Below are 16,199 nucleotides of genomic sequence, written 5' to 3'. Positions count from 1 at the left end.
TACGCATATGGTTGGCCATCGTACTCAGAAATAAATATTTTTACTAGGTCATAATTATTTTGATTTATTTAATTATATCAATTATTTTTACCGCGGTTAAATTATGTGTAACAAGGACTTTGATTGGGTAAAAGATTTATAATTTTACCGCGGATAAATTATTTTTACCGCGGTAAAAATAATTATTTCTGAGTACGATGGCCAACTAACTCTCACTGCACCAACGCACCAACGCAGCACACCAACGCACACTCAATTCATAGCGTTTTCGATAAAAGTTTATATCCCAGCAATTATAAAAACGATAAAGTTTACGACATCACCCGAATAATAGATTGTAATAGATTGCGTTTCATTTCAAGGCGCCATGAGTGCGATAATTCTGTTAGGGTTACATTTCCGCTTCAAACGTGTTGAAATCGATGAAATGAAATCTACAGTAACACGCGGCGTTACGAAAATAATGAATATTAAAGAAAAAACAACATTCGTATTGCGAAATTCCGCAATGGACACAGGAAAGGGAATAATTTTTGGAGAGAAACCCCGTTAATTCCTTTCCGTCAAATTACGTAAAAAGTCAATTCTCGTTTCGTATCTCGCTCTAAGATGGTAATAACTCATGGGCGCGAATTACGCATGGACGAATTTATGTAACCCGCAAGTTATTGGAACGCGGGGAACTACTGTAATTCATTTCAATAAGCTTTTAGCTCGAGAGAGAATGACGAATCGGGTGCGCATACACACGCATACATCCACACACCGCATACATCGCATACACACACATACATCTATCATATAATCCTTGCAGGTTACCCACAGCAGCGGTAACAACGCACAGGCGGTAGCATGGGTTGCTAGGCGCTACGGACTGCCGTGTACCGTCGCCTGTCCAAGTAACGCATCGGAGGCGAAGATCCGGGCGATGAAGAGCTACGGAGCAGAGGTCGTTTTCTGCGAGCCAAACATGAAATCCAGGTAAGTTAATTCAACGCGTTATCCATTCCAGTTGAATTTGGGATCTTCGCGTAGTCTTCGCGATTTTTAATACGCTTTTCGCATTTTCCCGGGCATTTGGCACACAACGAGGTTAGCGGTTGTATGAGTGTTTTGTCAGCACGAGGTTTTCCCGACGGCGGCGTGTGTGTGTGTGTAGCCCACAGGCACTTCGAGCGTGGCTATAATGCACGCTGTCTGTTGTAGCGCATCATATCAGAAGTAGATAATAGGGATCCCTTATTATCTAACTTCTGATCATATGGAGCTGATGCATTCGCTTGCATGGTTGGCCAAAATGGCTTTTGTTTCATCGTATAGTTGAGTTGTTTCATTGCTGATTTCTTATTAACCCTCCGATATGCACACAGCATAAATTTAAAGACGTCGTGTTATCTACTTAGAGCACTATATAACAAACCATGCATGTAAACAAACCATGTTGATGTAGGTGACAGGTACACTCACGACTGCGCTACCCCAACACTAGATACAATAATGTAACCCAAACCCAAGAGGATAGGGTTGGGGGCAAGGGTTGGGTTACATTATTACATTTATTGGGTTACAATTATTGGGTTACATTATTACACCATAGGGTTGGGCAAGGGGACCCTATCCTCTTGGGTTTGGGTTACATTATTGTATCTACCCCAACACACGCACGCACGCACGCGCGCTGACACGCGCGCACGCATACACATAAACACACGAGTAATTTTTATTAGGAATTTACATTAGCAGGGAGATATTAATATTACTAGAAAGCTACAATGACACGGATTAAAAAGACCAACTACCTAGGTGTGCGATAGTGTGTGTGTGCAAAACTGACACGGGCTAAAAGTTAGTACGCCAATCAGCTTACCGTTTCTCGTGGACGCTAATACAGGATTAAGGTTACTGTGGTTGCTTTCATATCAAGACTATAATTGTTTTCGCAAACCAGAGAAGAGTGCGCTGCTGCGATATGCGCAAAGACAGGAAGAGCACTGATTCACTCCTTCGATAACGTGGACGTTATTGCTGGTCAGGTAAAACAACATATATGTCGCTAAATATGGACGAACAGACAATAATCGTACAGTTACGGACGATTATGTGGGGTTCAGTATGAAAATGTATTCTTAGTGCTAAATAACAGCTTATATATTTCATTGTCAATAAGTACCTACTGATGCATAAAAGGCGATTATTATTAATGATTAATTGTTGCTTCACTTATTTAGTTATGAGGGAATCATCAGTGTGTGTTGTCTGTGAAAGTACTGTTCCCATTATTATTGCATCGGAAACGTGCATGCACAATCCTATAGTAACACACTAAACTTTACATCAAACTATTCAGGGCACGATGGCGATGGAATTTCTGGAGCAGGTTCCCGATTTGGATGCCATGTTGGTTTGCATCGGAGGCGGTGGAATGGCCGCCGGAGTGGCCCTCACAGTTAAAGCTATGCGACCATCATGCAAAGGTAGCTCGTAATTTATGTGATTAACGTTCGTCGAAAAAGTGGACCTACGAATTAGTAATATGCACTCATTTACTATAAAAATATACAAATAACTATAGTAAAATTGCGCATGAATAAACAGATAAACCCCTCTAGAAACTCTCCAAATCTAATCAGTAGAACGGAGTAAAATCATATGAGGATGTAATTGGACGAAAACGCCGAACCTCTCTCGCGACGGGATCAGTCGTAAAAGTAAAGTAAAACGATTTCTGATAACCGTTCAGCTCGATTCGCGTGTAAAACTTTTCTCCACACGGAGGTATACATTCTAGCAGTGAACAAAATAAACGCGCCAAGACAGAGTGACTGAGACTCTGGTAAAACACGGTGAGATCGCTGCGTTTTAATTTAAATATATATGACGTGGCTTGAAGAATTGGAAGCAGAACGTCGACCTGCGCCCTATCCTGCGTGAGTGGAGTCATAGCTTAACGGATGGTTTTATTGTCCACTTTCAGTATATCTAGTAGAGCCCGAAGGGAAAGCGTTAGAGAAATACCTGCGAGCAGGTGAGACTACGATAGTCGTTATTCCGGAATGACACGCACACCTGTGTCGGGGACTAACCCATAGCAGTACTCGTGGCGGTGCGTGCGTGCGTGCGTGCGTGCGTGCGTGCGTGCGTGCGTACGCACGTATACGCGCGTGCGTGATTGTGGGTGCGTTCACGCGAAACTATTGAACTATTTGAAACATCACCATTGATTAGGTGAGTACGCGAAAACTTACGGAGATTATACCGCTCATTATATAGACTCGATCACAGCTACTGATGTGTTTACGTTACTAGGGCAACGAGATGCGAACGACTCATCGTATGTCGCTACCGTTGCCGACGGAATCCGCTGCAAGCAAGTTGGAAAACACAACATGCCTATATTATGTGAAAACGCCGAAAAAAACGTTTTAACTGTGGTAAGCGATTTTAATGTGAAGCCGCCATGTAAATTCCAGAGACAGACAGACCATAAATTAGCTAGACTTCTGGCGCAAGTAGCGATATAAGCAACGTGTCGCAAGATTGATCGCAAGAGATCATCACCTTAGTTTATACTAGATAGTAAAAATGCAACCATGAAGCGAATCTCCAGGAAGCAAATTAGATTCCCTCTATAAATTACCGTGCCACGGCAAAACTCCGATGTAGGCCTAATAATTTAATAATTTGAATATTTTAGAATGATACCGAAATAATTGATGCTATGAAGTTCATCTGGACGAGAATGAAGGTGAGATATGGAAACAATTTGCCGTAACTTTACTTGATTTGGAGCAACTATACGTGCATTCACTGCCATGCAATTATGAATGGAAAATATATAACGCTCCAGCTACTATGGGTTACAGTGGGCCATTCAGACCCCAGAGTGTTTCTGTGCCCACAGTAACTTACGTTTCCCTTGGTGTTTGTATAAGCAACCAATCTTTAAAAAATGTCGCACTTTTATTTGAGAATTTTTAGGTACTTTTTAAGTACATTTGTCATACTCTCTATGTCAAATTACTCATATTAAATGAATCAAGCAAACATTTGAATATTCAGATATATAAGATATGCTATGCAACCTTTATTATATTTATCATAGAAATTCGTGAAAAAATGACTCTACTATGATAATTTCTCCTCTCTCCCCTTCTCACACTCGTCTGTCTCGCCCTTTCTTTGTCGCCCCAACTCCTCTCTCTCTCTCTCTCTCTCTCTCATCCTTCTATGTCACAGTCTTTCTTTCCTACTCTCTCCCTCGACCCTCCCGCCCCTGTCAATTAGCATTCATTTCGCGGCTTGATACCTTTTTGCTCTGCTAGCGACTAGCGGAAGGAGTTTGGTATTGTAGTTTTTTTCTATTTAATAAAATACCAATTAATTTCCGTTTTCTTTCCAGCTCGTTATTGAGACCAGTGCAGCCGCTCCTGTTGCTGCACTGCTCTCGGGAAAGCTAGCGCAGGTGGCGCCCCACCTAGAAAAGGTCGGCATCATCTTATGCGGGGGAAACGTCGACCTGAACAATTTACCATGGGAATAAATGCCAGCCCGCTAGAGTGCGCGCCAGTCACAGGAACAGTAGAGTCCCTTAATATAGAGGAACTCTCTATATAAAGGGACTCTAGCGTACATCAATGACCACAATATTCCTATGACCTAAAAACGCACTGATTGTGTGTGTGTATGGTATCCGTGGTTATGGCCCGTGTATGGTATCCCCTCTATATAAAGGGACTCTAGGGAACAGTATATAGAGTCCCTTTATAGAGAGGAACTCTCTATATAAAGGAACTCTAGCGTACATCAATGGCCACAATATGACCTAAAAACGCTCTGATTGTGTGTGTGTATGGTATCCGTGGTTAATTCAACTTCATTTTACTAATCAACTACACTCGCTCAGAAGCCATTCTACACGAGTATGAACGTGGCACATAAGCTCGCATAACTGTGATCACATTCGCATATATACATATATATTATAATCATTATAATTGACTCATCAAATTTAATTATGTGGCACCAAGAAAATGTGTTTGTGTAAACCAGAAGTAGCATTAACGATTGTAGATGAATATACGATATTATAAAATGTGATGAGCAATAAAGTTATACGCCCAACAGTAATTTAGTCTTAAAAGCTTTTTCAGAGATTTTTCAAACAGACGTAGTTGCAACACTTTTCAGGTTTCTAGTGAGTGAGTGAGTGGTTCAAGAGCAGGTGGTCGAGTGAGTGAGTGAGTGAGTGAGTGAGTGAGTGAGTGAGTGAGTGAGTGAGTGAGTGAGTGAGTGAGTGAGTGAGTGAGTGAGTGAGTGAGTGAGTGAGTGAGTGAGTGAGTAAGTGAGTGAGTGAATGAGTGAATACACATTTTAAGGCAAATAAATCACGAACTGTTACTCACTCAGCTGCTTGACAAATGCGAATCATACGAGGTGTATATAATATCAACAACAACAAAGTATTTACAAGGTGTGTATAATATCAGAAGTAGATAATAGGGAACCCTATTAGGTGTCCCTATTATCTACTTCTGATAATATCTATAACTATAGTGATCACGTACATGCCTACCTAATACCTATGTACGCCAGAAATACGCTCCACTACAGTAAACGGGATGGGGGGGGCTTCCACGATTAAATTGAACACTAAACTTAGATAAATGTTATGATGTTATAAATTAGCGCGTAGTAATGGTCTCAGGTTGCCTCTTTGGTAGTTTTATTACGGGAAATACAGCACATGTTCAGCCCACACGTGTTCCTCGTCTTTTTCCTGCACGGGGACAACGAGAAACGCGTCTAAGCTGTAGGTGGCGTAATAATTATGTCATGTTGAATATAAATGACAACAGGAACACCACTCCTTTAAGACAAACTGCTTTTAGTACAGCATAGGAAAACGGACACGTTGAATTTGATGAGGAACAAATTGCTCAAATGGATGCCACATTCAAATCCATGTCACTATAAGTATTTATGAATCGTGATAATGCGAGACTGCTTGTTTTCGTTTCTTTTCATATAAGATTGATTTTTACCATTTCTACCACAGTCGTCTCTTTTACCACGACTTTTTCGAAGCTATATCGGTTTGCAAACCAAATCAACCGGTTGTCTGTTTACATCGTGCAACATCTTGCCTTCTGTGACCCTACTACAGTATCACATCCACCAGGACGATGAAATATACGGTCGCTAGTGTAGGGTTTACAAAAGTATAAAATCACAACTAAAATCGCATTAATATGATTTATTGTGGCACGGCCGCATTAAGTTTACAATTTGTTTTTGCTGAAATTACTACAATGCATATGTATGTCATTGGCATTTCACATCAACAAAACAGTGAATGTTATTTATTGAAACGTGGACGATGGTCATTGCGTATAGGAACTACAGCTCTAATGCTGGGTTTACCATACCGACTTTATGTTGTCAAATTGGCGAGTTGGAGCAATTTTGCAACTATACAGACGACAATTGGCAGTGTTAACTCAAAAGTCACGCGAGCAACTGGTCGATAGCAACTCGTTGGCGAAAATGTTCTAATCTCCCAACTAGTTGCTATCAACCATGTAATGACGTAGATATCGAATTAATTAACCTAGTATAAAACCCAGCGACACGGGTCATTAAACGTAAGCAGATCACGTCATAGGTTATTTTAGTAACAGCCAAGGTAACAAGCGACACCAGGTCCTGCTCTCGTCACCAACAGCACACGCCGCACGCGTGTCTCGCGCGTGACACAACAAAAGAAGAGAACAGAGAGCACAGCAGACGGAGAAAGTAATCACCTACACAAGGCGACACTATGACATTTTAGTACCTATAGAAGGACATCACACCTTGATGTCGCATGCCGACTGATAAAGAACAAACAACGAACGCCGCCGACAAATGTGTACTATGTGAACTATGAGAACATGAATCGAACTGCCGCGATTCCCAAGGATTTCTAGAAGCTTCCAGCTGCCGTTCTCACGCTAGAGAAGGAAATCTCACCTTCAGTTGTCCATAAAATTCTGGAGAAGGACACAGGATTGCACATCGCACGCAACTATAGGCCTTGCCCACACTTGGGCCATGCATTCCTCCAGATGTATAAATACATAACAGTTTCGACAATAAGACAGACACAGTTCGACGGTGCTGACAGACGCTGTCAGCACCCGCGCTGCTCTCACCTGCCGCTCGCTGCTACCGTTGCCGCCGGACACCGCCAGGACCTGCCTGCGCCCTGCAGAACTCCACGCTCGTAAATATGTACTGCATTTGTAAACCCAGGGGCGTGTACAGGGGGGGGGTCCAGGAGGTCCGGACTCCCCCCCCTCCTGCTCGCGCAGAAAACGCATCTGAGGGGGTCTAATTTCAAACATTTCCCCTTCGCGTGCTCGCAAGTTTGGGTTACGGTTAGACCCCCCCCCCCCTGGTCCAAATCCTGTACACGCCCCTGAAACCAGTTGCTTGTCTGTATGTGCCTGGTGTATAAGATATGTATTGTATGTATTGTATCGTATTTATTGGTTGGCTTGCGCAGCCACCTATGTATTGCATGTAATTGTCAATATGATGTTGTTCATTAAAGAATAGAGTAACCGTATAGCATTATACTGTGGTTATAGCATTATACTGTCTGTGGCTTAAGTGCAATTGCACACGTATCTGTTGTACAAACGAACCTGGACACTATACGATCACACGTGCCTGTTACACGAGCTCACAACCCACGCTACAACCAGTTGCTCGTGCGACTTTTGCGTTTATACTGCCGATTATTGGTTGTATAATTGCGAAATTGGTCCAATTCGCCAATTTGACAACAAAAAGTCGGTAGTCTATACCCAGCCGAAGACTAGCAACTAATGACAACTAGCAGAGATTAATAATGTGACTACAGACTAACAACGAAAAATCTTGATCTGCCTTCTAACAGAGATTTTAATGGAATCTAACATCCCCTACACAACTCCGTCATATTACATGATAATATTTACATATTTATGAAGTTTCTCTATGTGACTTACGGTCACCCGAGGCCGGATTAGCAAATTCCAGACGTGTATAATAATGTCTTAAACGATAACATTTGAAAACGTGTTGACCCATAGAAGGCAGTACTATACATGCCAACAGAATTACCTTTAGATGGCGACTTTTAATCCAGAATGTGAATAAAATGCAGACTATAAACATACTATAAATAGATGTACATTCCAAATGGCCATTAAAACGAGTAAGAACATACATGCATGTTTGCACTGGTGTATTCATGGAGTGCACCCAAGTATTTTTCCCTTTAAAACCAACGATTGCACCTGAATTGGTAAAATCAGGTAAACTGAGCTAATTTTCCACATTCTCGACAAGTTCACTTTTCATTATTGACGTTTTACCACTGGTGTTATAATTTCTTTTCCATTAGATATCAGCACACAGCAAGCGAACAATAACAAAAATATCAGTAAACGGCGATGCACAAGACTCACGATGATATCCACTTCCACTCCGCACACAGTGGACGTACATCTACCGCACAGATTCACATTTACCAGCTCAACTCACCTGACCTGAAACCTGTTCCCTTTCACGAGGCATAGACAGAGTACACCCTAGACGTGGGATTCCACCCCCCACCCCCCAACCCCGCCACGTTCTTCACATCTCAAATGGTAAGCAGCGTAGTGCTCTGCTACGAGGCTTGATATCACGTGCGCGCCGACGCGTCACTCGGCCTACGCGTAAAAACGAGAAAGCGCGTCGCGACGTGAGATATGAGGCCGGCGACGCGCCATTAGGAGACGTCCTCGACCTTGGTGCTGCGCACCTGTGGCACCTGTACAACCTGCGTCGACGGCTGCAGGGGGCGCTGCTCAACCTGCGTCGACGGCTGCAGGGCGCGCTGCTCAATCTTGATGCCGGGCACCTGCAGCTGGCCGAGTTTCACCGCCGTCAGTGGCGCCACCGCGCCGCTGTGCTGCAGTCTGATGGCTGCAACGTGAGAACAACAAACTGCTCAGTGACGGTGGTACAAAATGGCGGGAGCACATGCTGATGCAGTGTGTTAGCCAGAGACCCGTCTACCCGTCTTTTGGACGGCCTATTCTTGGATGAGACGGATGAAATTTGATAGAGACGGCATGAGGGTAATTTTATCCCTTTTTTTTCTTTTTGGCCCATTTTTTTTCTTTTGGGGGCTGTCAGTCCGCAGCATCCTCGCTTCGCGCAGATGGTGAGACTGAGACTCCCTGATTTTTCTTCCTGGCTAACACCCTGCGCTGATGGGAACGGGAGGCTATTAAATTTCAATCAGTGACACGTGTCGAGCGACATAGTGTTCGTTCATCGGGAAAATTGGGAAGAAAAGTACCTGTAATGCCGCCGGCTGGATAAGTGACGACGCGCACGGGCTGTATGAGAGACTTTCCAGGCACCGCCGATGACGACACCGTCGCCACTTGCGCCACCGTCGTTTGTACCGTCACCGTCGCTGCGGCCGCCGCAGCCTTCTCATCAGCCCTCGCAGCAGCTGCCAGCATACTACTCGCCGTTGCCTGAGCAGCTTCAACTGTGAGGGGCAAGGGGAATGCATTATGCTATTTACAAGTGAAAATTATGGATGTGTCGAGATAAACGTACTATTGCGATCAACGTGACAATCGCTGCACCCTCCGTTTTACAAGATGAATTTTTCTTGTCATGCACGAGCACATGGCCCATACCTCAGTAACGTAGTGAGAAAAAAACCAGCTCAAGAAAATACATAGTTCATAGTAATCTATACTTTCGAACATGTGCAAGAAATTTTCACTGATTCGATTTCAATGCTTTTATAATAACCAAGTGAGTGAACGTATAGTTTTCGTACTGAATCTGACCTGGGGAAGCCGCTGCAGTTCCAGTCGATTCCCTCTTCCTCTGCTTCACAGTTGGTCCGTAGTCTTCTTGACATTTCCGTCGAATAGCACCTCTGATCTGAGATCTGGGAACGAATAGAAAAGGCACAGCTATAAGTAATTATTTAAAGCCAGAATTTCTCATGTTTTTACCAACCGTTTTTAGATTTTATCGACCGTTCTGATACTCACCCGTACTCCTGGCATGCCATCCAACTGTGTATAGTAAGGCTAACATGTCATAGAACACTCACACATCATTCTTCTCACCAACATGTGCACAATCTCCATTTCAAATGATATTGTTTACATAATATGCCAACAAAACTAGCGCGTGATTTTTGCTCTCGCGAGACCAGAACCCTGTCTCAACACTAGGTTTTTCATTGTATACATTTCCAGATAGGTATCAGTCTATAAATATTTGCATCGCGTAACTACATGCACTCGTTTTGTGGGAGCATTTAAAATTTCATTATCGCAAATCTGAAGAGGCAGAGCAGCAGGCGCACGTTTGCTGTTCATTCACTGTTATATAGCCTATAACAGCAGGAATTCGTAATAATTTTTATGCTGAAGTGATCAGTAATATGTACTCTGACAGGTGGGTCTAAATTTGTCTAAATTTATTCATTCATCGATTTACTCCAGAAATTATCGTTTTAAGAGGCAAACATATTTACTTAAATCTGTTGTTCACCACCCATGCCTGCTCAGTTATTGCAATCTTTATATGTACTAGCAGACTTTAATACCCGTACAACCACCAAATCGTGCCTTAAAATATAAACTTCATGTAAGTGACACAGTTGAAGTTAAATATTTCATGCAACTGAAAGGAAAACAGAAACAAAAAAACATTTTGGGAAGAAACAAAGAGCGCAATTCTATAAGTGAGCAGGGTGAAAAAGTGCTCAGTTGGTGACCATACTGAAAATACCCCCAAATCGATCTATCTATCTATCTAAGTATGTATCTATCCATCCATCCATCCATGCACCCATGCATCCATACATCCATCCCTCCATCCATCCAGCCAGCCATCCCTCCATCCATCCATCCATCGCATGGCATGCCATCCCATCTCATCCTATCCCATCCCATCCCATGCCATCCCATGCCATCCCATCCCATCCTCTTCTATCCCATCCCATCCCATCCTCTTGTATTACATACTAAAGAGTCAAAAAGTGAAGGGGGAATTTTTTTCCCCAGCTGAGGTTAGAACCTGGAATCTCGGGTTATGAAACCGAGCTCCTACCGACTACGCTACGGCAGCGGTGAAGAGACGCCAAGTAATTCCCACGTACGTGATGTGCGTGTGTTGTATGTGTGTGTACGTACGTACGCACCGCTATCTATTGACGAATAGGATTGATGAATAGAATTTTGACTTAATACAAACATTATTTTTTTATTTTTTTATTTATTTTTGTCTCAGCCAGAACCACCTGCAAGACGTGGTGATTCTGAACATATCTTCAGTTACCGCGATTGAGTGAAAAATCACAGAGAAAAGCGAGGTCAAACAAACACGCACGCACGCACGCACGCACGCACGCACGCACGCACGCACGCACGCACGCACGCACGCACACACACACACAAGATTAGCCTCTTTATAGTAAGGATTCAATGCATTATAACTGATTTAACATGCTGTAAACATTCCAGTTTAGTAGCAAGAAATGAATAATGTCAAAATATGTGCACGACAGTAAGGAATTTTAATTTTGTTGTGAAGCACTAGCTTAAACAAGATACTTACATAGTTCTGGTTTTAATAACATCACTGATTTTGTGCAAATCATCTCCAAATTTCTTAACAGCATCCTTTAACATTTCAACTTCACCATCAGTCCACTTGCCACTTGAAAATAAATTAGGCACATGTTATATGAATGCAATTGGCATAAGGAATCTTTTACACAAATTGTTTATTTTTTACCTGTACATGTAAGAAAAGTACCATGTTTTAGTAAAGAAGCAAACACAGAACGAAACTATTCTTTAAAAAAAATCAATAGCTGAACTACTTAATAAAACTATATTTGTAATTAGAAAATATTAAACAGTCTAACTTATATTATAAATGCAATTGTATAGTGAGCACAAATATTAGCACGAATTATGGCAAAAAAGAACTGTTTCGTGATGTTATCTTCATCTGTACCTGGCAGGGGCAGGCTCACCGGCAGCATGCAGCTGCATGGTCAACTCGCCAAGCTTGCTGAATGCTGCACCTGCAGCTGTAAATATCTCTCCAACCTGTCATGAAACAACATTTTAATGTTAGGATAGACGCGATTAATTATTGATGACATACAATTTCAGAAGTTGTTTCACGTGATAGAAATTGATGCAATTAAGACTGGCTGCGAAGAATAAGACGGAATACAATTCAGCAGGGATAACTATGCTGTTAATAATGAATATTAGTAGTTGGTATTTTTGCCTTTGCCTAGCAAACTGCCATTACCATGTACCCTGTTTATTATTAGAATTTACATTTCCATATCAAAGGGAATAAGATTAACTTTTGTAATGCTTACTCTTGTTGTACAAATTGTAATACCTGGCCTAGCAAATAATTTTCACAAGTTTACACTAGCATTTAAATAGAAAGAAAATGGAGGAGATTGGCTTAGCAATGTAGTTGTGGATTGACTCACAACCGTCTGAAATTAGGCCAGTGTGAAATTACGTTAGTGTGAAGTTGTTGTAAATGTTGGAACAATCTTTTATCCTACATCAGTACTTGTTGTGTTGTACTTGTACATCATGATGTATCCAAAGCTCAATAACATAAAGACTAATTAATAACTCAATAAGCTCAAAATGTATGAATAACATTGACGTCACATTGTTCCTGGAGACAGTGGAGTGGAGTCAGAAAGCAGATGGCTATGGAGCTTCGTAACTGTGCAATGGCAAGCAAATGGGCCTGGAGGCCAGAGCCCAGGGCTAGAATAGAATAGCGGTTTACAGGAATAGGCCCAAGGGCCTTTATCCGGTTTAATTAATACATCAAGCCGCCGCCTGCTCTATCGCGCATTGACACACTGCTCAGGCCCACCATTGGTCGTACTGCGGCACATACGCCTCCAAGTGAATGCTCAGCCTCGTTGCACTTCCTGCAAGTCTTACCGTCATGCAGGAACAGGTATTTTTTCTCCCATGAGGTGGGTCTCCTCTACCGCTGACCTCTACCTACCCACAGTATCGAGCATACTACCTGACTGACTGTATCACTGTCATGTCGTTTGGCCCCCTCTCTAACCATGGCTGATGATCTTTTGCTTTACTCTGATACAGGCTTGCGTGCAGCAGCTGCACCTTGTACTGCAAAAAGTCTGTTGGCCGATCGCGTTGCCTGCCTCCTTGGCCTCCACGAACTTGAACACCTCCTCGAGAGTCCATGTCCTGGTTCGGATCTCTCCGAGCAGATCGAGGTTGAACTCGGCTGTCAGCCAGACCCTAGCTAACACATCCCGGAGAACCCATCGGTGTAATTCGACTCCATTCTGCGCAGTTCTGGCACGTCAGTGCAAATTTGCAGACACTCGCTTGTCCAGTGATACGGCGGCCGAATGCGCGTACTGGCTCGTCATGATCTTGAGTCATGTTGTGCAGTGGGAAACGAGCAACTATGTGTTCTCCTCTCTTACTGCAAGTTTTTTCATTGCTGCCAGTACATGCTCCTCCGACTTATTCGTTCAACTGGCACCAGCTGATCTCGTCCAGGTCTCATGCGAAGACCCTCGTCAACAACACTCCCAGCAGCTGGACCTACTTTTTCCTGGCCAGTAAACCTTAGTTGGCGGAGACATAGTCTGTCCCATGACTGTCGTGAAGTATGTCCATTCTTCGCTCGACCGCGCCCAGAGGACAATGTAGGTCTCTTCACCTTTTCGACCTTAGCGGGGGCGACTTGCGGTTGGTGTGTTCGCGCTGTCGAATGTATGCTGGAGCTAAACTGTACCACGATTGCAGGATCAACGTCCCCAGTCTTGTACTCGCAGCCCAGCAACTGGACAGTTCACGGCAGGCATGATGGGAAACACTTATGTGGACGGTTCGATGTTAGCTGTAGATCACGAATTTGTCAGCATAGATAGGAATAACCATTTGTCTCTGACGGCATTGACGCGGACAGATGCTGACAAATTCACAACGAGAGTGAGGCCATTTGTATTGACCTGCCCGCGCGCCATCTAACGAGGCAAGTTAAATAAGGCCTGCTCTCTAAAAACAAAAGACAAAAATGCCATCACTGACCTAGAAAAAGCCAGCAGTTACTAAAATAAATACTGCGGTAGCATATTTATTATGGAGGATACTTCAAATATGCTTAGTAATTAATCAACATGAAAAGACAGCTCGCCGATGTTCACATAGATGTTAACGATGTGGCCAAAGACTAAAAGAACTAGATGCAAACAAATCACCAGGCCCAGATAACATCCCATCCTCTGCATCCTAAAGGAGCTAGCAGAGGTGATTGCCCCAGTGGTCCACAGTAATATTAAGAAATCACTCGAAGCCAGAGAGCCCATAGATATAGTATACTTCGACTTTCAGAAAAGCGTTTGACAAGGTCCACACGGACACCTACAGGGTTCCCCGCAGATAAATCGAAATAGGGAGGGGGAGGGGGAGGGGAGGGAAAATAGGGGGGTTCGGCGGGGGGCGTGTTTTTTTACGGTACCACTAAATAATGCATAAAACCGCCACACCCATAGACGGTATTTGGGGTTCTTGTATATATAAGATAGCCGAGTCTGCTGTACAGTTAGTGTGTGTCCGGGACAGGTTAACCGTTTGTAATTGTGTATGGTCTGCAGTGCAGATGCGTGGTACGGTCTAAAATACACGCGTTGCGTGGTCCTGGTGCGAATGGGAATTCTTGACGATCGATGTCAAACTTTATTGTAGTGTGAATTTAAACGGGGCGAGGTAATTTAAACGGGGCGCAACACGATTGAAACAGGGGGGAGTTTTCCCAAAACGGGCGCGCGCGGACGCCGTTTGCGCAACGTTAGGGAGATCCCGTGACCTAACCAAGTAAGTTAGAATCCTGGGGATCAGAGGTAACACACTTTGCTGGATTAAAAAAATACCTTTGGCAACAGAGAACAAAGAGTGGTGATTATGGTGAGCGTTTCACACACCAATTACAGTAACAAAGTGCCCGTGCCTCAAGGCAGTGTACTTGCCCAGCATTATTCATTTATCATAAATGACCCAGTTGGTATAACACAAACCAAAATCCCCTATTCGCTGACGAACACAAAACTATAATGGCAAAGGCTAGTAGCATAGAAGTGTGTCAAAACATTAAGAAGACGTGGATAGGTTAGAAGAATGGGCGCGTACATGGCAGATGAAATTCCATCCTAAAAAATGTAAAGTACTCAGACTAGGAAACAGTCACGCTCTTAACTTTAGCTATAAAATGAGAGGGGAAGCCGACAACAAGTGTCGGTTTTTGGAATTCGTTGAGCCAACAGGCAGATCTGGTATTATGCACGGAAAACGCTCTCCCTTCGAAGACCATATAAACACAAAAGTGTGCGCAGCGTAGTGCATAGTAGTCGGCATAATCATGCGCACCTTCCATTACATGTCAAAAGATATTTTTAGATTACTGTTCAAATCCATGGTAAGACCCATAATTGAAATACGGTAATACGGTATGGGCGCCCATTATCAGATGAGATCGATCTCACTAAGAAAATAGAGACGTACAACAAAATGCCACCAAACGTGTACCACCCGGGTTAACTAATCTGCCGTATGATGAAAGCTAGCGCTGTTAAAATTACATCACTTTTATACAGAAGAAGACTGAGGTGATATGATCGAGGTCTATAGAAGCGATTACATATGGAAATACGACCCACCATACCCGTGGCTAAAACTAGATAGCAACACACAATGTATTAGATACAATAGCCTTAAAACTGTATAAACGGCAAGTAGATCATAACTCAAAAAGAAATCATTTAGCTTTAGAACCGTCAGCAATTGGAATGTCCCATGCTGAAGAAATTGTCATATCAAAAACGATAATGAATTCAAAAAAAAAATTGACAGGCACTCGGCCGACCTGCAATATGACTACCTTAACTATCACGTTAGTAATGATGTAATGATCTGATCAGTGTACACATGATGTATATGTAAACAAGGAATTTACCTTCCAACGTATATCTCATAATACCTACAAGTACCACGACCGCTCGCAAATGAGTTTAGAATGATTTAAGCATCGCCGAGGGACTATGAAGCAAAATTGAG

The 16,199-nt window shown here is 42.9% G+C and overlaps 3 protein-coding genes across 4 annotated transcripts in view; 2 read left to right on the top strand and 1 right to left on the bottom strand.

The window, feature by feature from the left end:
• LOC106806525 (serine racemase-like) overlaps positions 1 to 5,127 on the top strand; it is a 9,687-nt gene extending 4,560 nt beyond the window's left edge. Inside the window, exons 4-10 of one of the 2 annotated variants that reach the window (XM_014808494.1) lie at positions 815 to 981; positions 1,949 to 2,033; positions 2,348 to 2,474; positions 2,975 to 3,025; positions 3,307 to 3,431; positions 3,695 to 3,745; positions 4,400 to 5,127. In XM_014808494.1, the coding sequence (XP_014663980.1) occupies positions 815 to 981; positions 1,949 to 2,033; positions 2,348 to 2,474; positions 2,975 to 3,025; positions 3,307 to 3,431; positions 3,695 to 3,745; positions 4,400 to 4,540 (747 nt within the window). In that variant the 3' untranslated portion in view covers positions 4,541 to 5,127. The remainder of the gene's footprint in view (positions 1 to 814; positions 982 to 1,948; positions 2,034 to 2,347; positions 2,475 to 2,974; positions 3,026 to 3,306; positions 3,432 to 3,694; positions 3,746 to 4,399) is intronic. The other variant, XM_014808495.1, reaches the window with a different exon arrangement.
• Positions 5,128 to 7,926: 2,799 nt separating this feature from the next.
• On the bottom strand, positions 7,927 to 13,741 carry LOC106806517. The gene is made up of 9 exons (XM_014808486.1): positions 13,693 to 13,741; positions 13,243 to 13,380; positions 12,762 to 12,863; positions 12,475 to 12,479; positions 12,073 to 12,167; positions 11,668 to 11,769; positions 9,882 to 9,985; positions 9,374 to 9,571; positions 7,927 to 8,994 (listed from the first exon to the last, which is right to left on the bottom strand). Exons 1-9 carry the CDS (start codon positions 13,739 to 13,741, stop codon positions 8,798 to 8,800), a joined length of 990 nt encoding a protein of 329 aa, XP_014663972.1. The 3' UTR covers positions 7,927 to 8,797.
• Positions 13,740 to 16,199, top strand: part of LOC106806516 (tripeptidyl-peptidase 2-like) — a 106,956-nt gene continuing 104,496 nt past the window's right edge. Inside the window, exons 1-2 of the mRNA XM_014808485.1 lie at positions 13,740 to 13,792; positions 13,922 to 14,078. Of these exons, the coding sequence (XP_014663971.1) occupies positions 13,740 to 13,792; positions 13,922 to 14,078 (210 nt within the window). The remainder of the gene's footprint in view (positions 13,793 to 13,921; positions 14,079 to 16,199) is intronic.

The sequence above is a fragment of the Priapulus caudatus genome, unplaced genomic scaffold (assembly GCF_000485595.1).
Source record: "Priapulus caudatus unplaced genomic scaffold, Priapulus_caudatus-5.0.1 Scaffold166, whole genome shotgun sequence".
NCBI classification, from domain to species: domain Eukaryota; kingdom Metazoa; phylum Priapulida; class Priapulimorpha; order Priapulimorphida; family Priapulidae; genus Priapulus; species Priapulus caudatus.
This window is presented reverse-complemented; position numbering and strand designations above follow the sequence as displayed.

Coding starts and splice junctions, on each gene's coding strand:
- LOC106806517 (XM_014808486.1), bottom strand. CDS start 13,741: ATGGGACAGACTATGTCTCCGCCAACTAAGGTTTACTGGCCAGGAAAA. Junction 12,864..13,242: donor CGGCCAACAGACTTTTTGCA/GTACAAGGTGCA, acceptor ATTCTATTCTAG/CCCTGGGCTCTGGCCTCCAG. Junction 8,995..9,373: donor TCCAGCCGGCGGCATTACAG/GTACTTTTCTTC, acceptor CTCACGTTGCAG/CCATCAGACTGCAGCACAGC.